We start from the raw sequence: 26,005 nt of genomic DNA, 5'->3' as shown, positions 1-26,005 counted from the left end.
GCTGCTGGGAGGGGAGCCGAGTCCCTGAGGGCCGGTGTTCTGAGCCAAGGGCAGAAATGGCAGGGCGATGAGGACCGTGGATGCATCACACCAATGAAGTGACTGCCAGCCTTGCTGGGCAGCGGGGCAGTGGTGGCCCTGGGAGTGGGGACCGCAGGAGCACAGCTGGCTGCGGGCGTTGCTGGCACGGACCCTTCTCCGCCAGCCCCTGCAGTCACCGCCCGGGTGCTGTCTGTACCCACTCTGTGCTGGTGCTGACAGGGCTGGGACACATTTATCTGCTTGTGGGTGCAAGTGCAGGGTTTCGTGTGACAGACTTTCCCTCTGCCTTCTTAAAAGTGGGAGTCTGGGGAGCGCAGCAGTTAGGGTTTCTGCCTCGGTGGGAAAGCAGAGCTGAGCTGAGCACGAGGACAGGAGTCACATGTGTGCTGAATAGCTGATGCTTTGCAACGGAGTATGGATAGTGGGATTGTGCTGTCTGCTCCTTCCCCTTCCCACTCTTGATAAATCGGCGCCCAGGGAAACATCACTCATGTTGGCTGTATTTAATAAATTACCTCTCAGTATTTGCACCCTCTGAGGTTGTTACTGACGTAGTGTAGCTCCAAACCCTGCAAAGGGAAAAGACGCATCAGACCCCCCGGGAGTGGAATAAGCCATCCAAAGCTAGAAACCAAATATAAACCCAGACTATGCAAATCCAGTCTAACGAACCCTGCTGCAACACAGACATCCCATCTGGGAGTGGGTTGATCCACAATCAACAAAGCAAAGGGACTGCTTGTTTTAATGACTTTCCTCTTCCCAGGGAGAAACGGGAGGGGGGGTCTGAAACTTGAAAGTTGCAAATAAAAATTTGCTGCGTCTCCAGTGACAGTGTGAGATTTGGGGTGCAGGGAGGCAGAGGAGCGCAGCCTGGATGAAAGTGATGATGCTTTCTGGCATTAAACCCTACGGATTAACGGCAAAAGAGCATGCCCCGCATCTCTGCTTTCAAATCACAGTCCAGAAATGCAACCAATCTGCCAGGCAGCTCCCCAGACCCATCAGTCCTTATCGAAGCTCTGCTGCACGGGGCAGGGCAGGGTGTTTTGCTTCACTAGGAAAGGGCACGGAGGCAGCGGGTGAGCAGCTGAGCAGCGGGGATCCGGCTTTCTGGGCACAGCAGACTGTAATTTATCTCCATGAGGAACTGAAGGGGATTTAGAGGGGAAAAAATGGCGTGAAGTTAAATAGCAGTGTTGCCTCGGCATCTTTACAAATAAGCTTTACCTGCTGTTCGTTCCCATCTTGGTTGCAAAGGCCATCATTTACCCGAACAAAGGCAACAGGGAATGCTGAGAGCAGTTGTCAGGGAGCATGAAGGGGCAGTCCCCGAGGGAGCGGGGCTGTGAAGGGGCCCTGCGACACTGCCCCACTTGGGGACCACCACCAGCCCCAGTGCCGGAGCACCCTGAGGATGCTCAGCGAGCACGCAGGGAGCAGAGGCTGGCGTGGGCTGGGTGGGCAGCCCAGTTGCCCCCCAGTGTGTCATGTCCCCATGCATCCTGCCTGTGCCTCCTTGTGCTGAAAAGTCTTTGGGTTCAGGCTGCACTATCCCAGAAGGTGCCTGGGAGAGAGGGCAGAGCCTGGTTTTGGCATGTGGAGGGACTGGCTGTGTCCAGTCCATGGCTCTTTGGTGTTTCCGCATGTCTCCATGCTGCTTTGCCTGTGCTCTGCCTCTGGCTAAGGCTCTGGGGTGCTGGTGCTCAGAGGACCCCAGAGGTGTCCAAGCCCTCCTTGGGCTTTGCAGGCTGAGGTGTAAGTCTTGGCTTTCAGATTGAGCAGTTTTAAAATCAAGCCTCTCTGCTCTCTCTGCAGGACTGGAGATTTCCTAACTTCCACTTCCACATTGCAGCCAGAGTAATGTTAGCTATGTTTAAAAGAAGGCAACATGGGAGTGCTGCCGGGGACCGTCCCTCGCTAGGAGCTGGGATGGGTGCCGTTACCTCCAGCTTGGCCTCCAGCCCAGCCCCGGGAGCTTCCCAGGCAATCTGCTTTGACAAGAACCCTTTAGGACATTTGGAGAAAATCACTCCTGAAGCTGGGGTTTCTCCCTGCCCTTAGCTGGAGCCAAAGCTGTGGTCCAGCGGGAGGTGGGCACACACATCTGCACGTACCAAGCCACCCCTCCTGCGGTGACAGATGTCCCTAAAATGCGTGACCCACCCCAGCGCCTCGTGGCCAGGGCTTACAGCCTGGCTGTGGGTTTTGCTCCCAGGAGAGGGGCAGGACTGAGTCCCTCAGGCTGCAACTTTGCGGGTTGGAGCCCCATCCCCGGGAGCCAGATGTGCACGCTGCACGCTGGTGGACATGAAGCCAGGCGAGCTGGGGGGCTGTACAGCCTGAGCGTGGGTTTCAGTTTAATCGCAGGGGCTGGGGAACCACTATTCATTCCACGCTTGCATTCATCTGTGTCCTAGTAACGTGCTCTCCCCACCTCCTTCCCAACACAGGCACACACGGCTGGATAATGGCAGGAGCCCGGCAATCTCAGGCGCTGAATAGCGGTGTAATTATGAGGCTATAATGGCGAGCTGGAACTCATTAGCCATTATCAGCCATTTCAGCAGGACAATGGCAGCACCCCGGGGTGCGCGGCTGCGCTGGCTGTACCCGGCGGCCGAACACACTGCTCGGAGACTTCGGGGCCAGCCCGCTGCTGACCTCGGCCCCTCGCATGGCCGCGGAGCCCGATGGAGGGAGGCTTTGGCTCTGGATGGAAATGATGGACTTTGTATTCAGCCCCTCGTGTGACGTGGGGCATTCCTGCTCCCCAGTGCCGGGGCTGGGGGGTTGTAGAGTCCTGGGTGCTGGGGTCCTGCCCAGGCACCGCAACCTGCTCTGGGGTGCCACCCTCCTGCCTATCCCCTGCCCTGGCTCCAGCAGCTCATCTTTCCCTTGACTGCCTCCCCCTCCTGCAGTTTATTTGTTTCCTCTATATTTCTATGTCTGCATTCAGTGCAGGCAGTGGGTCTCCAGTGTGGGAGCCCTCCCAGGGCGATGCATTCACGTGGGCATCCTCCGTGCCCAGGGCATGCTGTGGGCAGGTCGGCCTCATGGCAAGGAGCAAACACTGCGTGCTCTGCGCTACCTAGGGTGGAGGCTCTCTCCTGCCCGTGGGGTGCTGCGCAGGGACCCCCAGCTCTGCAGACTGTGAGTCCTAGGGCTGACGGTCCCTGTCTCTCCCTGCAGCACTCACAGCCTGTAATGCAGAAAGGCAGTGCAAAACTGAGACTGTGAGGTGAAAATTTCTGCAGTTCCCAGCTCAATATTTTTTAGAGCAAGATAATCCTTGCAAGGGCACGCTGGAGAGCAGGGTGGGGAGAGCCGGGGAGGCGTAGCTGGTAGGCTGGGAGCAGAGCCCCTGCTACATGTGGGTCTGGCAGTGGGTCACACCTTGCCTGGGTGCTGAGCAGAGCCTGAGCAGGACAGGAGCCATGGGGTGGGTGCAGGCACCCCACAGGCAACCCCCCATACACTTATTTCCACCAGCAGGGTGAGCAAGCCAGGACAATGTCTCCGCTCTGGCTGGGGTGCCTGTCCCCGTGCTCACCCAGGGCTTTTGCATGTGGGAGCAACGCCAGGAAAAACAGCTGGTCGTGTCCAAGTGTCTCTTGAAGTGTGGCTTATTCTGCAGGCAGATGTTTCAGAGTTGGCATAGAGGAGAGGAAGATGTGAGGTGTTGAGCACTGAACTGGACATGATGCATGTGGGTGACCTGCAGCTGGGTGTTTGGAAGGGTCCTGCTTTTCTGGGGGACAGTTGTTTGCTTTCTTATTACCCCTGCCCTCTCTAAGCAGCTCTGTGTGTTTGGGATGACCTTACCAGGTGTTTGCTGCATTTCCAGAGTGGGGTGATGTACACCCAGCCAGGTGGCTGCTGGCGTTGCTGGGCTGCTTATTGCATTGCTGATGGCTCTGGGGCTTCTGTCCCAAGAGGGGCATCCAGTGTGGGGACAGGGAGATGGGGGGAGCTGTGCAGCCCCTGCCCATTGCTGCCTTTATGGAAGATGCTGGTTTACACTCTCCTGACCAGCCAGACTTCTGTGCACCCAGCACTGCTGGCTGTTGAAGATGAGGGTCCTCTCTGGAGCCAGCAGCCAGCCCTGCTCTTCCCAGCAGGGAGCACAGAAATGCAGCAGTACTGCTGTCCTTTGGGTCTTGCCTGCCCTTTTTGGGGAGCCACTGGGGAGCCCCCCTGCCTGGCTGCCTCCTGAGTGCTTCCCTGCTGACCTCTGCCTCTTCTCTCCGCAGGGAGCTCAATGGCAACAACATCACGCGGATCAACAAGAATGACTTTGCCGGGCTGAAGCAGCTCCGCGTCCTGTGAGTTCCCAGCGAGGGGTCGGCTGCCCCGGCCTTGGTGGGCACCGTGCTCGGCTTGTGACCCCTCCTGGGGCTGGTAGAGATGATGCTGAGCCCTTTGGTGGGCATCTGCTGGCAGGGCTGGAGGGCATCTGTGTTGGGCTGAGCATGGTGGGCTTCCACCTGGGAGGGAGTGGGGAGAGAGAGGGTGGGTCGTGTTGAGGAGATGGTGGGAACAAGGTGGCCCTGGGTCCGGAGGAGCATCGGGGACCCTGCCGGTGAGACTGGCGGCTGGGGACCACCTGTCCAGAAAGCCGACCCCTTCTCTCCTCAGGCAGCTGATGGAAAACCAGATCAGCATGGTGGAGCGTGGGGCGTTTGATGACATGAAGGAGCTGGAGAGGCTGTGAGTGCCCAGGCGCGGAGGCGGGTCGGTGAGGGGCTGCCGGGTTTAGTCACAGAGAGCACCCTTTCCTTTTTGCCTTAAACCATAATATATCAGTGCTGCCTGACTTCAAACAGCTTCTCTGCTGCGTGGTGGCGGTATTTTACAGCGTAGGAAGCAAACCTATTTCTGTTTCTATAGATCTTAAAGTCCTTTCTGATGCTTTTGAGGTGAGGGGCAGGTTAAACACAAATCACTCTCACTGTTATCAGCTGTGTCCTGTGTGTTAGCGAGGGAGCTGTAAGTTCCACTCCAGTACTCAGTAAAATAGCTCAGCAGTTTAAAAATCCCGAAAATATGAGGAGCTGAGCAAGCAGCAGGTTAACAGCGCAGTTAAGCAGCAATCAGCAGGTAACAGCTTGGAGTCCTGTCTGCGTGTAATTACAATATTGTGAGTAAGTCTATTAATGCCCCGTTGGTTGCCCCTGCCTGGGAGCACCATGAGCGGGACAAGGGGTGTCCTCGCCAGGTGGGATGCTCTGCTCTAATGGCCCCTCTGTGAGCCGAAGGGCCCCAGCTGTGCCCAGAGCTGCCAGCTGGGTTGCAGGGGGGGTGATTGCTTTGCCCCTGAAACCCTGACCCTTTCCTCCTTCCCTGCAGACGGCTGAACCGCAACCAGCTGCACACCCTGCCTGAGCTCCTCTTCCAGAACAACCAGGCACTGTCACGGCTGTAAGTACTGGCAGGGCTCCCCTGCCCGGCCGTGGCGCGGGCTCGCTTGTGGGGTGGCTTGGGGCTGCCATGGGGTTTGGAGGGGCACTGATGGCCTGGGGGAGTGCTGCTTCTGGGGGCTTGTGCTGGTGGTTACTGGTGTCTTGTCCCAGTGAGCACCCCGTGCATGGCAGGAGAATGCACCCTGTTTCTGAGCAACCTGAGCATGCAGCATGGCAGGGAACTGGCTTTGCCTTGCAGAAGACCTGAGACTGGTGCTGTTAAAGACTGCGTTAAATGTCCTTGCAGTGCATGGGGATGTGGAAGGAGGTGCTGGCAGTTTGGGCTGGGGCTGGCGTCAGTGTGTGCCTGCACAGTGCCAGCTGCAGTGGTGCTGCGAGCCCCGCAGCCTCCTCTCTGGGTGCGGATCACAGGCTCTGCAGTGGGATGCCCTTATGCCCTAGACCAGGTTGTCATGAAGGGAGGGTGAAAGAGGATGTCCCCAAAGGGGCTGCATGCTGCCCAGAGACCTCCGCAGGGCACAGAGAGCCCCGTGGCCCTGCTCAAGAGCTGCCTTTCTGCTGGTGTCTGGAGCAGCCTGGGGAAGGAGGCAGAAGCCCTGCCTGGGACAGATCCAGCCCCTCGTGCCTGCTGCCACCTGCCTGCCCCCAGCCCTGCCTGTCCCTCTGCACCCACAGAAACACCCCCAAGGACTGTCTCTTGTCATGCAAGCCCCAGCTCTGCAAACCCATCTGCTCCTCCTCCCTCTGTGCAGGCTGCCTGGGGAGGGCTGCTGGGATTTTGATAAATATTCTCTTTTCCATATTGGCTTTCCTTTGCCTGGGTCTGCTTTGCTTGGGCAACAGTGCCATTGGCAGTGCCAGCATTGTTCAAACTGCAGGAAATCCTCTGAACAAAGCATTTACCGGCTCTCAGCTACGTCAGGCACCATGTACATTGGGAAGGGTGCTGTAGAGGAGGAGAGGGTGCATGCCAAACTGGGGCTGAGTGCTCTCTGTCACTCGGAGAGGATGCTTACACCCTGTAGCTGATTTGCAGTGCATGGGAGCAGGACCGTTGTGGCTGGGACGCGAGCTCTCTGCTTACAGCATCTTGTATCTCCATTTATCAGCTGCAAAATGAGGATGCCAGGTCCCTGCCAGGGCAGGGTAGGAGTGGATGAAATAACTGAATGGGCTGAGACATTGCCAGGACAGGCACGGCCGTGTCGGGGGCCAGGCAGTCCTGCCCGTGCAGACAGGCTGCGGCTGAGCCATTTTGCTCAGTGACGATGCCAGTTCCTTCCGACAGTGCCAGGGAGTCAGTCCTGGCGTCCAGCCGGAGGCGGTGTAATGAAGGGTTAAAACGCCGTGTGGGTTGCCAGCGTGGGATGTGTGAAATGGTGGACCTGTGCCAAAGATGGGCCTAGGTAATGGCAGCTGATTGCACAGGCGTTCAATTAATTATCAAATGGCATTTGTTGAGCTCAGCTGTGCCTTATCGTGATGCCAGCAAGGGCCCATCCTCCTCCAGCCGCCCATTGCATAACAAAAAAAACGGTCAAGAGAATTATTTTACAAACATTAATGTTTACCTTTTCATCTTCTCTAGATTTTAATACCAGGCTCTTTCAAAAAGCAAACCCCAACAATTCACTGGGGAGGTGCAGAAGGCTGTGCGGTGTGCCCTGCCGTGGTCCCTGGGAGCTGGGGCTGTGCCACGGTGTGCACGGGGCTGTACGCACCCTCGCACGGTGTGCACGGGGCTGTACGTACTGCCATGGGTGAGGAGGGGTGTGCAAGATTCTTCTTGTAGCCACCCCATGTGCAGGTGCATTTCAGCCTCTGCCTGTTGCTTTACCGTTGCCTCCCACGATGTGGTGGTTGTTTTGAACCTATTCCCTTCCGCCTTGCCTTGAAGCTGTTTTCTGACCATCTCTGTCGTGACAACCACCGCCTGGGCACCAACACCTGGAGCTTTTCTTGTGCAATCTGGGGCTGTGTGAGCAGGCTCAGATTTTTGCAGCCCCTCAGCTATAGGTGTTGCTGTGTCTTGGGGAGCTTTGATGCACGCTTGGAGCAGAGGGTCCCCGTGACGTACTGTGGGATTGGGGAGGGGGGATGCACTGAGCCGCCTGCCATCCCTCTCCGCAGCACATTACCCCACACGCTGCCTGCGTTAGTGAGGGCAGGGGTGCAGTGCTGGGGTCTGCCCAGGGAGCACATCAGGAGCCGCTGCTCTGGAAGAACCTCAGGTACTGCGTTTGGGCAGCAAAGCCCTGTGCACCGGAGGACCTGCTGCTTCCTCTCCTTGTGGCTGCCGTTGCTGAGATGCCCAAGGATGGTTTGGGGGGGACAGCAGAGCAGGGGGTGCCCGGGGCAGAGCTTGTCTAGACACACAGTCACGCTGGCTTAGTAGGAGGTGGGATCTGGACCATTGCTAGTCTGGCTGGTGTGGCAGGTCATAAGGACGCTCTTAAATTGCTGCTAAACCTGGCTCAGGCTACAGGAATATGAGTCAGTGGGGAGCAGGTTTAAGCTAAATTGAAATCAGCTCGCCTTGAACTGAAACCAGAGCCCCTCCGCCAGGCTTTGCGCTTGTTTAGCTGCTGAAATGGATCTGGGGTGGCCCCGTGGCTCGGTGCCCCCTCCCTGCCCCAAAGGCAAGCTGGGACCTGTGCTGGTCAGGATGGGATGGGATGGGAAGAGAGGGTTCTTACCAGCACTGTGCTCTTGCAGATCCTGGTCTCCAGACCATTTCCAGCAAACAGTGCCTGTGCAGGCTTCCCCGTGCCCTGCCTGTTGCGGCCACCCCCGATGTGCTTCTTGAGCTCCCAGGGTACCTGCTAGGTCCTCATGTCTTTGCACCTTGATACTGGGAGGGCTTGAATTAGCAGAAAGGGGCTGAATGAGTCAGGCTGAGATCTGTTTCACTGGGAAATGAGGGTGCCACGTCTGGCAGGTGGGTGACAGCTGAAGCAGAAAGCCAGGGGTGGATGCAGGAACCAGTGGGGGATGCTTAGATGGATACCTGGGTGCTGGCATGGACTGTCCAGCCTCTTCTAGCCTTAGTCTTGATGCATCTTCAGCAACACATCAGTAACACCGCAGCAGGTTAAGGCAAGTCTGTCGAATGTGGGCTATGTGATACCCACAGAGCAGTTTTCCACTGTACCTTGAACCTCATGGAAATATCTCACAAGCACAGAGAGGAGGACCTTGGGCTTGGGTCGGGATGGAGAGCTGTTTGTCCGCCTCTTGGGTCTGAGTGTCAAAGCCTAATCCACGTCAGCGGTGCTTTGTGGTCTCCCAGCCTGGCTTGAGTTGCAATTAGTTACTCGGAGTTGGGCTATAAAGAGCATTTGTGCATTGGGATAATGGAACGGGTTCGAGTTAAACCTGATCCGTCGGGGCTTAAATAAACTGGGGAATGGCAGGAAAGGGCCAGCGGAAAGCAAACCTCAAATGAGGGCATGGGGGAGGTGAGACGCCTGGAGAGGAATGTTTTCTCCTTGGTATTTGGGAATACTGAGCTGACGCCTGCCCATAGCCCATCTCGGTTTGAGATGGTGGGGGCTGTGCCAGCACCTTGGCAGCGGGGCCGGGAGGCAGGAGGACTCTCTGCATGGCCTCCCTTATTTATATCCACCACAACGAGCGGATAACTCATTAAGCAGTCCCGGTGGCTGGAAACGGTGCTGATCTGAGGTTTCACTGGAGAGTGCCTGACCCCAGTGACCCCATCTCAAACTGGGTTTAATTAAACTGTCAGCACTGGACAGAAAAACAAAGCGTCATGGGCTTGGGGGGGGGGGGCGGCGGGGTCCCCCCACCCCAGCTCGCTGGGGAAGAGTGGGTCTCCTACAAGGTGGAGAGCTGATAAAAAATGGATCTTTCCCTCCATTGAGGAAAATTACCCATGCAAGAAGGTGATCTGCTATTGCACTGTCCAGCACCGGTCCCCGGTGCCCTGCAGCCATGCACGTCTTGGCTCAGCACCAGTGCCAGCATACCTTACTTCAGCATCTCTCCTGAGCTGGCAGGAGGTTTTATTTTTTTCCTCTTGGATTGCCTTGGGAGGGGGGACCGAAGCCCTTGAGTTTCTCTCTGCTCCCTTGGGAGGAATGGGGGAAGGATAGGAGCGGAGTTTTGGAGCCCTGTCTCCCTTCTCTCCCCACCTCCCCTTAAAACCTCCTTCTGAAGCTGTTTCTAAGCCCCTTTGGGGGTCCTGTGTGGGGGATGCGAGGAGGAGAGAGGAGGCTGGGATGGCCGTAGCAGCAGGGTGAGAACAGGACCACTGCAGGCGCATCGTCAGGGAGGCAAAGACGTGGGCTGTCGAAATGTGCTAAAGGCAGCCAGGGTGGCTATAAATAAATGGTTTTCTCCAAGGGAAGCCGAGCTGGCGTGAGGGAAGAGAGGAGTGGTGGGTGCTCAGCCGTGGGGAGCTCTGGGGAGATGCTCCCGCAGGGGAGCAGCAATCCTGGCTGGTTATATCCCTGCGGGAACGGCCACCCAGAGCTTTCCCTTGCTGAAAGCCGCAGCAGCCGCTCCATGCTCGGCAGAGTGGGAGCTGAGAGAGGATGAGCAGAGAGCGGGGGGAAAAAGGACTTGTCTCCAGAAGGAGGAAGATTTAGGACATGGGCCGTGGCCCATTGGTTCTTGTCGGATCCATGCCAGCAAAAATGGTGGAGGAGACAGTGCCGCGTCCGAGCTGGCAGCCGAGCCCGGGGGAAGGGCCGGCGGTGCTGCTCTCCAGTCTGTAAGGGCAGGGGCTCCCTGGAAACAGCATTAACATCTCAATCAGGACCCGTGGCTTTCTGAGCAGGGGACATGTGAAATGCTGTAGGAGCTGGGGGGATTGTCACGCTCCTGTGAGACTCTCCTCCTGCGGCCGGAGCCTGCAGAGGAGTAGCGATGCTCTACATTTAGTTCTGTCTGGGAGCTGAGACAGAGACCAGGGGCTGATCCAGACCCCCTCTGGACCAGGGGTATTTAAAGATCTGGGCGATGAGGAAGCTTTGAGCTGAGCGGCAGAGAGCACCGCAGCTGGGTGTGCTGCCTGGGCAGGAGAGGTTATGTTCTGGTGAGCTCTGGGGCAGGTTCCTCGCACCATCCCTGCATCTGGCCAAACCCAGCCCTCATTGCCTTTAGAAAAGCAGGCAGAGAAAAATGGAGCAGTGCTAAATAACTTGAGAAAATGCAAATGCCATCCTTCAAGAAAGAGAGGACCACAACCATGCGGGAGGAAGCTGTGAGCTGAGTAGTAGCAAAACAGGGTGACAAGTGAAAAAGGAGCTGTCGTAGAAAGGAATAACAAAACAGGCCCCGCTCGGATGGGGCTGGCTGCGCGTGGGAGGTGTTGCTTGCGAGACTGTACCAGTGACCGTTCCTCTTGGCGCTGCAGTGGGAAAACCCCCGGATAGGAAAGGGAGAGATGGAGAAACGTCGGGACAAAAACCGCATGCTCGGTGGCAGCTGGGTAGAGGAGTGGTCCTGCGCCCCCGCAGTGGGTGGCTGTGCCGGTGTGGAGGGGATGCTCACCAGGGGATGCGGGTGCTGCAGCTCTGCTCCCCTCCCAGCTGGAGGGACTCGCCTGCCTGATCCCTGGTTTTTGATTTGGCGGGGGATTTTCGGTGCCTGCCTGTGCGTTGGCTCCCTGGAAATCCTGCCGTGGTGGTGGGCTGGCTCTGGCTGCACGCTGGCTCTCCTGTGCCAGACACCCGCCCCATCCTCCCACGGCCGCTCCTGTTGGGGCTTTGGCTGAGGTTCGCTACCTCTGGCGAGGTTTTGTGCTCGTTCTGCAGCCGGCGAGCTCGGCGTGCGCCCGGGAGCCTGCAGCCACTGCGTGGGAAGGGGCCTGCGGGCATGGCGTTGTGTTTTCATCTTTCCATGCTGGAGCATGGTCACTTTGGCTCTCCGGGCACGTGGTCCTGTGCTGCTTTGCTCTTTGCACAGATGCATACGTGCTGCTTCCTGGTGTCTCTGCGCAGAGGTCCATGGTCTAAGAGCAAGGTGCCAAGGTCAGGGGCAGAGAGCAGCACCCCCTGGAACAAACCTCCCCTTCCCCAGCGTCCCCTCTTTCTGTCCCAGCTCCCCCCTCCAGCAGCATTCCCCTCCCCTCGCTGAGCGAGGGCCAAGTGTCCCCACTGTCACCGTGCCCACATTTTGGCCGTTGTGCCCTCGACTCCGGCTGCCATACCCCCTTGCGCTCCCCGACAAAGCGCCTTCTGTCGGGGACAGAGCAGGGCTGGCGGGGCCGGGCTGGGAGGTGTCCCCCCTGATACCAGTCAGGAGGGGGAACGTGCTTACACCGGGAGCTGGGGGGCGGCTGCGGGGTCTGTGCGCTGCAAGACCCCCCACCAGCCGGGGGGACGGGGAGGGGGAAGGGAGGCCTCGCCGCAGCCCCCGGGAACAAAGAGTCAGTGTGGCCCGTGACAGCTCTAAGGAAACGCGGGGAAACAAATGTGCTACTAATAGGTGGGGAGGTTACCTAGGAAAAGATGCTGCCAGGCGGGCGGGCGGCCAGCCCCCTCCCCGGCGGGCTGGCAGGCGGTGAGGGGCTGGGGCTGGCACCCCAGCCTTGGGGGGGGGCTCAGGGGACCGCAGTGAGGCCAAGCCGAGGCGGGTTGGTGGTCCATGCCTGGCAGGGCATGCCCTCGTGCTGCTGTCCCCATGGGGACAGCATCCTTACGGGTGCAGTAAGGACATCTCTGGGTTTTTGTGCTGGGTGTCCCCGCTGGGGAAGCTGCTTGCTGCCTGCTTGCTCTCCCCCTTCTTCCTCCATCATTAATGTGCCGCAGACCTCAGCTGGTTTTTTGAGGCCCCAAAAAGACTCCATGGGGAATCCTGAGTACAGCCAAGCCTCAAGGCCTCACGAATTAAACACTTGTTTAAGACCTTTTTATATTCAAGCGCTTCCATAAGCTTTTGGGGACATGACTCGCAGTCTGTGGAGGCACAGGAGTGCCAGGGTGAGGGTCGCTGCCGTGCCCCGACCTGCCGCCGAGCAGCCTCCCCCTTCGCTTCCCACCAGCCCGGGCCCCCTCCCACCGGGGTGATGGTGCAGACCTTGCACGGGGGTGCCCCGGCCCCCGGCTCCGTTCTGCGCCATTGTCCCGCCAGCGAGCCGGGGCTGCCAGGAGCAGGCATTGCCAGCCGGCTGCCTGGAGATAATCTGCCCCCTCCCTCCACGCACCCCGTTGTGCTCCTGACCCACGGCCGGCTCTGGCTTTCTGGGTGTTGAACTGCTTCCAAGGTTTCCCTGGCAATGCGCGGGGTCGAGCCCCGCTCCCAGGGCTCCCTCCTCGAGCCGCCGGCTCCACCGGGCACACCCTTGGTCTTGCTTTGGGTGCAGGCTTGGATTTGGCTTTCTGAACGTTATTAAAGCAAAGGGGTCTGGGTCTGTAGTGAGGTGCAGCTTCCAGCCCCCTGCCCCTTTCGGCAAAGTGCCCCCCTCCATGTGCCATCGCCCTCTGTGGAGCATCCCTGCCCGCCTCTGTGGTGAACCCTGCCGCGCCAGCAAACGAGAATTTGCAACCCGCAGGAAAAAATGATGGAAAATCAAGTCTTTCTAATGCTGGGCAGCAGTGCTAATTACAGAGCTATTAAAACACAGGGGAATTATTTATTCCCTCCCCCCTTGCAGCTCATCGCCTGCATTGTGCCCCATTCACCCCTCAGCCACCTTTGGTCCCCTGAAAGAGGTAAAAGAGCACTTGGAGGGGCTGATCCCGTTGTCCATACATTTTTGGAGCAGAATAAAGGCATTTCCTTCCTCCTGTTTTCACAGCTCAGATAGTAGGTTCAAAGTTATTTTAAAGAATTGTGAGCAGAATTAGCCTTTGATAATTTGACTTCCAGGATGTGGAAGAAAAAGATCTTATGTGGTGATTTTAGGGTAAGTTATAACTTGGTACCCCTGTACGTGTATCCCACAGACGTGTTAATGTACAGAGCCAGATAATTAACCTGCGTTTGCTGGTTGATTCTCCTGCGGGTGGGCGTTGGACCCCCTTGTCTCCCCTGCTGGGACTGCCATGAAAACAAGCTGTCAGCAGTTTCCAGCACTGCTTCCGACAGCAGCCTGCAAGGGTGCCTGTGCCACATCCCTTCTCTGCTGCTCCCGAGGGGCTCGTGGTGCTGTCGGAAGCAGTGCTGGACCACGCAGCCCGCAGCCCCGACACCAGCAGCTTGGCTCGGTGGGTACTGGTGCCGGCTTCTTGCCTAAGCAGGCAGCTGGGGGCACCGGGATGCTTTACCCACTGCAGTAGCTGGGTAATTTTCCCCGTGCTAAAGTGCTATAAAGACCAAACGTGTGAGTGGGGAAGGTACCCCTTCTCACGCTCAGGGGGTTTCCTGGTGCGGCAGGGCTTGCAGGCATTGCCAAGGGGAAGCTGTCCCCTGCCCGCAGGGATGGAGGTCCCGTTTCCCCACGTGTGCCGATCGGCATCCCGGCACAAGCGCAGGGCAGCTGCCTGCGCAAAGAAACCCGGCCGGCAGCGTGTTGGGGGTGGGTTTGGGGAGGCGGGGATTCATCTCCCAGATTCTCATCTGTGTTAAATTAATTGTCATCCCAGGCTTATCCTCACTTAACCAGAAAGACACAGACGTCTGTGGTTGGGACCCCCACTGCCCTGCCAGAGCTAAGCAGCATATGGATTAGGCGGTCTTACCGGCTGCCTCCCCTGGCCCCTCCATGGTTCTTGAACCCCCTTTTGTCCCCGGCGGCTTCGGTCCCCATTTGTGTCTGTATTTCCCTTCAGGACAGGAAAAGCTGGATTAATTTTTACTGCTCCCAAGGGAGCTGTTGGTAACCAAAGACGTCTCGCTGTCTTGTTTTCTGTAAACCAAGAGGCAGGAAATGGCAGAGATGGTTTAAAATGGTTTCCTCAGCCCCCACTTCCCCCCATCTGGCCCTTGCCTCCCCTCCGATGGGGGATGGCATTTGGGGCAGAGCTGCTTGGAGAGGAATAAAGTTGCTCAGGCCCTGGGGCCGGAGGAGAGAGGTTTCTCCGGGAGGTGCAGGTGGGAAGAGCTTGACCATCCTCCTGAGTGTTTTGGCAATGATAATTTTGGGATCCGATGGAGGAGGAGCGAGGGGTGTTAGCCCTGTTGCGCAGACAGAGTATTAAATGCGGAAAGCACGGGGAAAGCTCCCCAAAAGTGTGTCTCACCCTGGAGCTGGGAAGTCCTCCATCCCCAGACCCCTCCTATGGCAGAACTGGGAAGGGGACCCAGGAGTCCTGGCCCTGCATCCCCCCACCCCCCTGCCTTCCCATCCCCTGTATGGCGCTCAAAGGGGCTTTTGTCCAGCTCCGAGCCCCACAGGTGGGTGGGCGCTTCATCCCCCCCCTCCTTTACCCCTGGGCTGGGCTGCTTTTTCCCAGGGGCCGCTGTTGGCGCGTCGCTATGCGACGCAGGCTTGCGGGTCGCCTCGGCAACGGGAGCCGGGGGATGCGGGTTGGGGGTTGACCCCATCATGGGACCCTTTTGGGATATGTTGCCTGGGGGCTGGTGATCCCGCTTGCCGCGGACCGGCACGTACCCAGCAAAACGCGCGGCCGCGCCGGTCCGCGGCAAGCATGGTAGAAATGCAAAATCGGTGCCTGCCGTGTTCATGCACACATGGCACGGGGTGTAGGGTCAGGGTGCAGGTACCTGGCATGAGGATTTCACCCCAGAGATGCTCCATCGCAGCTCCTCTCCATTGCACACAGCCAGTATATTACTGCCCAGCAATTACCACCGGTGCTATTAATTACTAATCATAGGGACGAAGTCAGGGCAGCGTAGCGGGGTGGGGCGGGAAATCTGTGCTTGTGGGGTAAATGGGAGCAAAGCAAGCAAGGAGCAAGCAGGGGCGCTGGCTGCATTCCCGGGACTCGGCGGTGTTTCCAGCTCTTGCTGTCTGACTGGAGGCATTTCCACCTCCCGGCGCTGCCGTCCCGCTCCGGCTCACTTGTTCTCTTCCCCATGGGCACAGCGTGTTGCTCATTCCTGCATCCTACGATTTCACAGCATCCCCGCAGCTGGGTGTTAATGAGATTAGACCCAAGCTTTAAGATGTCTCTCTCTATCCTTTGCCATCCAATTACACAGCCCGCATGGTATCTGATTGCCTGCGAGAGGGGAGGACTGGGGCTGGCTGGGATGGGAGGATGCAGCTGGTCTTTCTGGGTATCAGCCCCGCCGTGCCGAGTGGTTTTCTTTCTTTTCTTTTCTTTCTTTCTTTTTTTTTTTTTTTTACTCCCCCCTTGGCTTTGAGCTGCTTCGTTTGGCTTTTTCATCGCTTCTCAACGTGGCGGCTGGGCAGAATTTGTTTAAATTAACTGCTTGAATGGCAGCGTTTGTGTGTGTTGGTGGGGGGGAGCTCAGACAACACCAGAATGGATGAGGGGGATTAAAGGTGCCTAATGGGTTCCAGATGGGCATCCTGGACTGGGAAACACCCCCACAACCCTAACCCCAGCCAGGGACTGCTGGCAAGGAGCTTGGGGCTTGGGAGCTGGGATGCTACGGCAGGCAGCTGCCTGGCTCTTCTGTGGTGGGGCGGCTGCTTTGAGCATGTGCCCGTGGGACGGGGGTGCCCTGGGGCTCCCGGGGTGCTGGCTGCCTCTGCGCCGCCCGGCCACGCCTGGGGCGAGCAGGTGGATGTGCCGCGGGAGGCACCTTCCCTGGCTGGCCCGGAGCACGGGGTGCAGCAGGCTCCGCTCTCCCCGCTGCAGGCGCTGGGGACGCGGGGCTGGGGACAACTGCTGCGTGCGAGTCCGGCTTTCGGAAGTGCCTCAGCTCCGTCGTTAGCTGACATTACAAATACAGCCCTCTGTGGCAGCACCACTGGAGCGGCAGTTTCTGCTCAGTGGTCTTGGTTGCAATGTGAGGAATTATAATATTTAGTCTTTGACGCCCTCCCCCTGGGCTCTAGGGTACCTCGGGGCGCTTTCTCAGTCCGATGTCCCTGATGCGGCAGACATCAGTATATTTTTTCTTATTTACAGACGGAAAACTGAGTCCCAGAGACAGGAGCTGAATTGCCTGCATGGCCCTGCCAGGTGCATTTCGCAGACCTGTAGGGATTAGAGACATGGTGACAGCCCTCCCCAGCTCTCCCAGGGCTGTGCTTCCCACCAATGGCCAGATTTCTCCTCCAGACCTGCTACACCGTGCCAGGGCTGCAAGTTCGCAGCCTGTCTGGTGGCAGTGCCTCGCTTGGAACCGTGTCAGTCCCAAGCAAGATGAAGCGTGCAGGAGCGAAGGGCTGCTGGGAAGTGGTGTCGCTGGCGGGGACCACAGGGTTGCATGCAGGGCCATTGCTTTTGAATTTTATTAATGGCTGAGGGCAGGAGCGGGACATAAGCTGTGAGCTGGACAGCTGCTCAGAATAACACTTGTGCTATAGGATGGCTCATAATTTTGTGGGGGATTTAAGCTTCTTAGGGGAGCGGACAGCAGAAGAGCCCATCAGGTTTAATGTGAGTGAGCATCAAGTGGTACCTTCTGCTACTGAAGGCTGGAAAAGCCCTGTTCCCAGCAGGAATGAGCCCACTCACCCTGCAATGGCTTTTTGTGAAGGCAGCGGTTTGCTCCGGCGTGTTTGGCTGCATCCAAGCAGACGGCCGAGCTGGGGGATGAGGCAAGGCACAGGAGAGGAGACTCACGGCAGTGCTTCTGATTCAGGTGGGCTGCAGCAGAAGGTGGGGGCTGAGGGGGGTCCAGGCAGGGGAGCACGCAGGGTGGTTGGGAAGTGCTGGCCAGCCTGCCTCACCCGCTGACCCTTGGCTGACGCTCTGTCTGCTAGCCCTCCCGGCCCATCCTTGGCCCCCCGTTCCCCGCCAGCTCTCGTTTCCTTCCACAAATATTGAGAAAATAAATAGCGCGGCTGAAAGGGGACGTCCCCGTGTCCCTCCGCACACAACCACCTCCCTGGGGAGCCGTGCAGGTGGTGACCCTGCATTCCTCAGCCCAAGGGTTAACCGGAGAGAAAGCAAATATTGGCTTCTCCGGGGGCTGCCCCAGCCCATGCCTGTGGCCAGAGCTGCCTCTTGCCTGAGGAAAGGGGCTCGCAGGGCGGGCAGGTCCCCATCCCTGGCAAGGGTCGTTGCACAAACCCGGCTCTTTGCCCAGATAGCATGAGGTCCCCGCCATGGTCTAAGCCCGCTCCTTGGGGCAGGAGGTGCCCCAGCACGGAGGGGACAGGGGAAGCCACGTGGGTGATGAGCTGGAGGGTCAACCTGTGCCGGGCACTGGCTGTGGTGGGCTGGGGGCATGGCTGGTGTGCTGCCAGGGCTGCCGGCCCCTCTGCCTATTGCTGCGTCTGCACCTGGGGCATGCTTCTGTGCCCCAGGGAACTGAAGGTGCATGGCTGGAAAGGACTCGTGGTCACCCCGCAGGGAGCAGTGCTGATGGCACGAGCCCAGTGCTGCCAGCTCCCGCTGCCACTGCCTGCCCCTCTCGGCTGGGCTCCTTCCGTCCCCCTTTGGCCGTGTACGTGGTTTTGTGGCCCAGGAGTTGCTCCACGAAGCGTGGGACCTGTGTTGATGCCAGGAGCCTTTGCAAGCCCCCTGCTCCCCGGGGCAGGATCTGGCCTCAGCGGGGTCCAGCAAAGCCTATCCTTCCTCTCCCCCATCCTTCTTCACTCCCTCCATCCTGGTCTCGTCTCTTAGCAACTGCCCCTGGCCAGGACCGGGGCTGTGCACGGAGGGATGTGACACTTTCCATGCATCAGTCACTTTGCCACCTCAGAGTGACGCGAGGTCGTTAACCCCCGTGGCACTGGTTGGGCCGAGGCGCGGTGAGCGATGATTGAGCATCCCTGTGACGCCTCCGCCCGGGTAGAGCCGGCTGCTCTGCCTCCAGCTTGATACCGATCCCTGCTACAATAACGATATGGGCGGCAATCAGGGAGGAATTAAAGGATAATTAATGCCAATCCACATGGAAAATTGCTCTCGTCAAACAAACCTGATATAATTTTTTTTGATGAGCTGACAAATTGGGTTGATAAGTAGTGACTGTGCTGACATGATATACCGAGACTCCTGCAAGTCATTTTACTCTTGCCTGGAGGATATTGCGATGAAAACATTAATATTCTGCAGAAATCAGTGTAGCATTTCTGACAATGTGCTTCACTAGTAGACTTCCCAGGGGAATTGAGGCGGTCGCTTTTCTGGCAGGGTGCAGCAGGACTCTGATGATGATGAACTGATGTTCACCATCTCTGCAGAGCTGTGGTGGCCTTGAGATCTTTGGTGGCAATATTGACTTTTGCCAACCTCCCCCCAAGTCTCCTGGCCTCTTGTTGCCTCCTCCTTCTGCCCCACACCAGCTGAGGGTGTGCGGTGAGCTGGGTGATGTCGCTGGGGAAAAAGCCACCTGCACCGTCATGGAGCTTGGTTTGGAAGGAAATACGAACTGATAGGTGAAAGGAGCAGGGCTGGTGCTGTCAGTGGGATGCCCGTCCGGCAGGATGCTCTGCCTGAAACACCTGCGCTGGAAAACATCCTCGTGTAAGGTCACACAGCTGGGGGAAAAAAAAAATGTAGGTCACAGCTACAAGACGGGGAACAGCGTCTGGGGATGTGGTTACACTGAAAAGGACTTAGCAGCCGTCGCGGCAGCGCGCTTTGGGATGCGGGCTTCCAGCGCTGTGGCCTGGGGAGTGATGGATGAGCAGAGCAGCTCTGGGTACCAGGGGCTGGGGGGGGTTGCTGTTTTCGGGGGCAGCAGGGAGGCCTCCACTGAGCATCGTTTCTGCTTTGGGGCCCACAGTTTAGAGAGATGTTGGGAAATTAGAAAGTACTGAGAGAAAGTGCAGGATAATTGGAGGTCTGGAAAACCTGCCTTCCAGTGAAAAGAATTAAAAAGGTCAGCGTATTTAGTGTATGCAAGATGAGGTTAGGAGGGGATTTGATCACTGTCTCTGTGTACCTGCATGGGGAGAAGCCTGATTGTAGGCACCTCATTAATTGTGTAAAAAAAGAAAAGGAGAAGAGAAAAAGCGTAAAATCATTCAATAGCTGGAGGCTGAAACCAGACAAATTCAGACTAGAAATAAATTTGGCTTTTTCACCACAGAGAGCAGTTAACCATTGAACACTCAGCTGGGAAGAAGTGGATTGGATGTCTTTTAAAGTTGCAAAGGAGACCCTGCTTCTTTCCCTGATGGTGAAAACAGGAAGGGACAGGGTTGGAGCAGGAATCTCAGGGATGGCTCTGTGATAAAGTGTCCCCTTCTGGGTGATGGATGGCACCCCATCCGCTGTCCCTCTCTGGGCACTTGGGACATCCATCTAGTGCTTCCATCCCAGGCCAGGACCTTAATTGCTCACAAAGTCCCCAAGAAGCCCTGCTCTGCGAGGCTGGCTGAGCAAAGCTGGCTGCAGAGGCTCTTCTGCATCCAGGATGATGTGAGGCGACATCGAAGCGGGCATGTCTGCTGGTGGGGATGGGGCTGCAGCAGCCGGGGGGCTGCTGGGGGGGGTCCCAGGCTGCCCCCGCTGCTCTCAGCCAGGCCGGGGGAGATCTGCTGGCGCCGGTCTTCCCACGCTCTCCCTGGGGGATGCTCAGCCGCGGCCTTCCTGACCCCTGCGCTGCAATCCTGTCTGAGTGTCTTAGGCAGAGCTCTATTTTACTAGTGCGGTAAAAGGGAAAGACGGCTTTGCTGTAGTTTTATGAGCTACAAAGTACCTTGCCTGGTTAGGTGCTGGCTGAGCTTTGCAAGGGCTTGCAGTTCACAGGGCAAATAGCGGCGGTGACTGAAGACGCTGTCTCTCCCCTACACCGCTGCCTTGCCCATCACAACCGCTCTCCTCCAGTGCCCCCATCTCCGCAGAGCCAGGCAGGATCTGCTCCTCTCCTGTTCCCATACCTTTGCAGAGAGACACCAGCAGTGACCATGGCAGTGATGCCAAACGGAGTGCTCCCAGGTTGTCTGGCCGTGGGGTTTTCCTGGCTGCCAGTTCCCTGAAATGGTGCCTGGGACAGGGAAAAGGTGAAAGCTGGCTGTAGCTGGGGACGCGGCTCTGGGAAAGTCCCACCCTGGCTGCATGTTTGGGGACAACGCGTGCAGAGCGGTGGGATGCTGCGGGGAGCTATCGGTGTGCCCGTGAGAGGGGCAGCGTGTGCAAACGCCCGTGTGCCCTCGCAGCCTGCTGACCCCTGATCCCCCGGTTGTAGGAATGTCTTTACATGCTCTGGGAATCTTTGTGCTCCTATCCTTGCAGCCTGCCACTGCCTGGCCTGGGTTTTGTGCTTTTGCTTCTTTTTTTTTTTTTTTTCCCTTTTTTTTCCAGCCTCTTTCACAAAGACACCTATTCTCCCCCTGCACCCCGGGGATTTACACAGAAAGCTCACCCTCAACACAGCAAAAGAAAGGCCCGGGCGGCCCGGGAGAGGAAGCTCACACAAAATGCGGTGTGTGGCTCTTTGTGTCCCCTTTGTAATTCCTCTGCACAATGAACTGCCCCGGCCACCCACCAGCCCCGGGGTACCCCCAGGTGCCCTGTCCGCCGTGCCCCCCACCGCCCCTGATGAGGCAGCGGGCAGAGCTGGGGATGCTCCTTGCCGGGCAGCCAAGAGCACAGCCTTTGTGCTTGGGAGAGGGGAAATTTGGGCAGGATGGAGATCGCCATGTTCCCGCAGCAGCAAAAAGCCCCCTCGCATCCCCGCCGGCCCCCGGGCAGAGCGCTGGGGGGTCCCTCCGGCAGAGCCCTTCCATCAGCCCCGCTCTGATGGCTTTTAACATGCTAATGACCCTCTCAAGGGCAGGAGCAGCTCTGTGTAAAACCCATGTTCAGCCCTCGGTCATGGACATTTGCTTGGAGACACAGTGTTAAATATTTATCCTCCCCGCCTCCCCCCTCCCCGACTCCGCAGGCATTAACAATAGCTATCGCAACCGGCCCCTTCCCCCTCGCCAGGAACATGTGGCTCCTGGACCATGACAGCGAACGTTATCGTTTGTACCTGTGAATTATTGATAAGATATAAGATAGTTCTTGCGGTGAAAAAATAATGAGGGGGAGAGGCTGTCTGCAGCCTGGTGGGGTGGGCACTGCTGCAAACCCTCTTCTCTGGGGGCAAAATGGGCGGTGGAACCCTGTTCCTGCTGGGCCCCGTCCGCCAGCTGACCGTGCTGGACCTTAGCAGCGTGCGGCCGGCACCGGGCTGCTTTGTGCACAGCAGCTCCTCTCTCGGCATGGGTCTGGCTGGCGCCTGTCCCCTCCTGGCTGCCCGCTGCCTTCCCTGGGGGAGGTGGGCAGCTGCCTGACCTCCCCAGTCCCGCGCTGCCTGCAGCCTCCCGTGAGCTGGGGGACGCTCGCTCAGGCAGCTGCCTGCGGGTCGCGGAGGTGAGTGGGGGTGTCCCAGCTCTGCGGGTTGGCCGCCCACCCCGCGGTGCCTTGGCGGGGAAGGGGCAGGTATTGCCCGGCCCTGCAGATGCGGTGGCTCCAGTGAGCAGATGGGGTTTTAGCCTGGGAGAGCCTTTCAGCTGGCAGGGCTGGGGGGCTCGGGAGGTCTCCGGGGGCTAGAGGAGGAAGGGCGGTCTTCGGTCCTTGGCTTTATGGCCACCGATGCGTGCTGTCCCTGTGCCCTAATTTGTCCCTGGAAAAGGGGGATGAAGCTGCTGAGTCCCTGGAAAGCAGGTGGCAGCCCTGGAAGGGGGTCTGTTCCCTGGCTGTCCTTTGGCTGGGAGCTGAACTCGGTGCGTCCATCCCCTGAGCTATGGAGGCGAGAGTCTGTCCTGGAGAGCCCCCGGGTCCGCCAGCTCTGGTGGGTCTGGGCTTCGGCTGCGCTTTGCGAGGCTCTGACATGCCACGCAGGAGGGTGCAGATGGCTCAGGGGGGATCTTGTCGTCGATGGCGTGGGCAGTCAGATTAAAATCAGGGTGCCTCTTTAAGCCAGTTCAAAGCCCGGCTTTGATGTACTTAGACCCTCAGCCCTGCTGTGTTTTGCGGGGAGAGCATAGCAGGAGAGCCAGGGCATTAGCGTGCCCCATTCGTGGCTCCCAATAGTGGATGTGGGGCTGGGGGGATTCCCAGGAGCTGCCCGCCTCCGTGGCTTCCTTGCTGGGTCTCCTGGGGGAAGGTGGAGGTGTGGGGTGCTTGTGAGCACTGCAGGGGGAGGTGGATGGCTCATGCTGTTGCTCAGCCTTGGCACTGCCACTGTCTCTTTCTGTCTGGCCTGAATGGTTTGGATACTGATTTTAGTTGCACACTGCAGTAGCAGAATTGCTCTCAGCCTCCAGTTTCTGACTTCCTCCCTGCCTAACCTCCTCAGAGTGCTCCTTGGGTTGCGTGCCCAAGGAAGCATTTCTAGGTGAGAGGCATTGCACTGGTCTTTCCACTGGCCCCAAAAAGTGGGCTGAACTCCTGGAGGGGCTGTGTGTCCCCCTCTGCAGCTCCCCAGGGCACTGCTTTTCCAGGTGTGCTGGTGCAAGGGTGGGTGAAAAATGACACTGCTGGGGCAAAGGCTTGAAAGTGAGAATTAAGGAGTGATTGAGAGCATGTGCAGTGTGTCTGCACACTGGTGGGTGTGTGGACTTGATGCAGTGGGCAATGGGTTGCAGTAAGTGTGCCGCAGTGTGTGTGGGCGCAACAGGAGATGCTCCCAGGCAGTGCGGCAGTGTGCGGAGAGCCCCTGGTCCAAGGGTGCTCCAGCATCAGGCAGCATCACCCCCGAGTACAAGCTGCAGCATGGGACCTGTAGCGAGGAAGGGGCCGAGTACGGCTCCTCGCTCCCGCTGTGGCAGAGCATCCCTGAGCAGGCGATTGATCCCAGCATTGAGGGCTCCGGGAGCATAAGCCCTCATCTCTCGGCTCACCCTCCCGCTCCCTGACTTGCCCTCAGTTGCGCAGCAAATACAGGCCAGGCCACTTGGATATCAACTTTGAAGTGTGAATTTCAAACGCTCCCCCTGTCCTCATCCCCTCTCCAGTGTCTGATGGGAGGCACGGAGAGCGGCGGGAGCACCAGGCACATGAAACAGACCCGTTCAAAGCCCAGCACTGCGGCTCCCACTTGCAAGCCGAGTTAAGTTTGCAGGCAATTACCCAGTGGTGTTCCCAGCCTTTGCTCCCAGCCTTTTCCCTTGCAAGCCGCCTGCTCTCTGCTTTGCTTTTAGGGAAAGAGCCTGGCACCAGAGCAGATACGAGCTGCATCGGGTTGGGCTTCTGCCTGCAGGTTACGGTTGGGGATGCTGCAGCCCTCCTGTGCCCCATCCCATGGTCCCCATGGCTCCATCTCAGCACTGAATTGGGCTCACACCGAGCCGGCGCTGAGGATCGAAGCACGGAAGCTTTCTGTGCAGGGGGCAAAGCAAGGCAGTGGTGCTTTGGCCTCATTCAAAGCTGACACATGAGGACAAGACCAAACCCAAGCCCTTTTCTCTCCGGCTGCTTTCTGGCTAGAGGAGTGCAATGGGGATGGCTCAGCCTTCACTGGATCCCAGGGTGCTGTGGGACGCTCGCGTGCTCAGCCGGAGCCGGCAGGGTGGATACTGTGCGCGGGCAGGATCCGTCCCCTTCCCCATGTGAGGCAGAGGCGAGACAGCGCGTGTGAACTCGACTTCACAAGACATCAAATGCGCTGCAGTCGGATGGAAATTGGCTCTCGGAGCTCCTTTCTTCTGCCACCAAGCAGCTCCCCGCTCCCGCTCCCCCCTCGGTGGGTGAATGGGCTGATAATGAGGAAGCGCCTGCTCCCCTCCAAGCCGCCGTGCCTAGGATCTCATCTCCAGGCTCGCCTTCAATTTGCATTAATGTTTACTTAACTAACCGGGAGCCCTCTTACATCCCAACTGCCTTTGCTGGGGGGGGGTCACACAGCTCGTGGGGGCGGCGGGATCAGCAGAGGCATTTCTGGGCTGCCTCCTTTGTGCTCTGGGAATCTCCAACCCTCAGGAAAAAACCCTCTTTGCCAGAAGAATGGGCCCTTCTCCCAATTTATTTGAAAAGATGTCCCGGATTTCTTCCCAGCCTGGACCATGCATTGTTCCTGGGCAGGATTTCAGTGGGGGAGCTGGCTAATTTGCAGTATTTTACATATCTAATATGTTGTCAGAAATGCTTTTAAATCCCTATAATATTTAATTAGGAGGCAGCTTTTGGCGTATTAGGCGGGAACGGGGCTGTCTAATTAGTTATTTGTGATTTCATACTCGTGATGGTAATTAAGTTAAGTAAAAGCTGGAGGCAAGCTCCCATGCACGCATCCGTCCCATTTTGGAGCTGCTCTGGGATGCAGTTGAGTCAATGCCGGTTGTCTGGCCTCGGAGCAGCATGTACCCATCCAGGGCTGCTGTTGGGCTTTCCCCCTCCATGGGGTGAGGGACAGCCATTCCCCATGGCAGGGGCTGTGCCCGGCCCATGGTCCTGGCTGGAGCAGGTCATCTCCCACCACGGTTGGGTCTCCAGCCACCTCATGCAGGGCTCTGACACCTTTTTGGACCCATGACATGCTTGTATCCCAAACCTGGTATTTTTAATCTCGAAACTGAGCTGGGATCCGACAAAATATGAATCATCCAAGAGATGTAAGAGCGGGCAGAGTCCTTGGCAGACTGGGGTGTATTTTTAGCCTGCATGTGTTGGAATTTGACTGTTTCTTAGGGAAAAAAAGAGGTTTTCAGATCTGAGCGCCTAGGTCTGGCCACGCTGGGAGCCCTGCTACTGGCTCCGCATTGCATTGCTGGCCTTGAAAATAAAGGTTTATGGCAGTGTGGGAAGGAGGACGAGGGCCAAGCTGAGCTGCACAGCCCCTGCTCACCTCTCCCATCGCAGAGGACCACACTGGGGGTCCAAGCCCTGCCCTGTGCCCACCGCGCTGGCATGGGCACATGCATGCAACCAGGGGTTGGCTGCTCACCCTTCTGCTGGCCCAGGCCAGCAGCCGTGGCTCGGGGTAGCAACACCTGGAGCCGGTCACGACTGGGGCACTCCCAGGAGCTTGGGTGTCTCTGGGGGCACCAGCACCCAAAGTTGCACCTGCAGCCCGGCCGTGCTGCCATGTCCTTGCATGGATGCCAGCGATGGATATCACGTATCCCTCCCCAGGCTGCCCTGAGATGGTTCCCGCCGCATCCCATGGCGGGGTCCCAGCCCGCGATGCCTCCGCTGCGAGACGGGGCTCCCCAGCCACCCACCTCCCTCCGAGGGGGCCGCTATCTGCCCGGCTGTGCCGGCGTGGGTCTCTCCTCCTTTGCAGGGTTTGTAACCAGGACCCCACTGTTCGGGAGATTTCATCCCCCCCTTTAATCTTGGCAGTTGGAAGCCAGGGAGCCGATAATGATGAAGGAGTGTAAATGTCAGCAGGAAACCAGCTTCAATCAGAACTGTTAAAAATAAACCCGCCAGGCCTGCTCTGGCAGCGGTAATCAGCCTCGGTGGCTCCTCTCCCTAGGTCCTAGAGCACGAGCCGCAGCTGTGCCGAGCAGCGCCAGCCCCAGCCCACCCGAGCAGCCGCGCTTGGGGCTGGCTGCAATGTTGGCCGATCCAGCACGGCCAGCAGCAACCTTGGAGCTGGGAGGAGCGACGCCCAAGCCGGTCAGGGTGTAGGGTCCTGTCCCC

At 58.2% G+C, this 26,005-nt stretch overlaps 1 protein-coding gene across 1 annotated transcript in view; it reads left to right on the top strand.

Moving 5' to 3' along the window:
- Positions 1-26,005, top strand: part of SLIT1 (slit guidance ligand 1) — a 62,130-nt gene that overhangs the window by 8,415 nt on the left and 27,710 nt on the right. Inside the window, exons 2-4 of the mRNA XM_075717833.1 lie at positions 4,296-4,367; positions 4,681-4,752; positions 5,392-5,463. Coding sequence (XP_075573948.1) covers positions 4,296-4,367; positions 4,681-4,752; positions 5,392-5,463 — 216 coding nt within the window. The remainder of the gene's footprint in view (positions 1-4,295; positions 4,368-4,680; positions 4,753-5,391; positions 5,464-26,005) is intronic.

The sequence above is a fragment of the Pelecanus crispus genome, chromosome 10 (genome assembly GCF_030463565.1).
Source record: "Pelecanus crispus isolate bPelCri1 chromosome 10, bPelCri1.pri, whole genome shotgun sequence".
In the NCBI taxonomy this organism is placed as follows: domain Eukaryota; kingdom Metazoa; phylum Chordata; class Aves; order Pelecaniformes; family Pelecanidae; genus Pelecanus; species Pelecanus crispus.
Note: the sequence above shows the minus strand (reverse complement) of the source record. Positions and strands in the feature narration are given on the sequence as shown.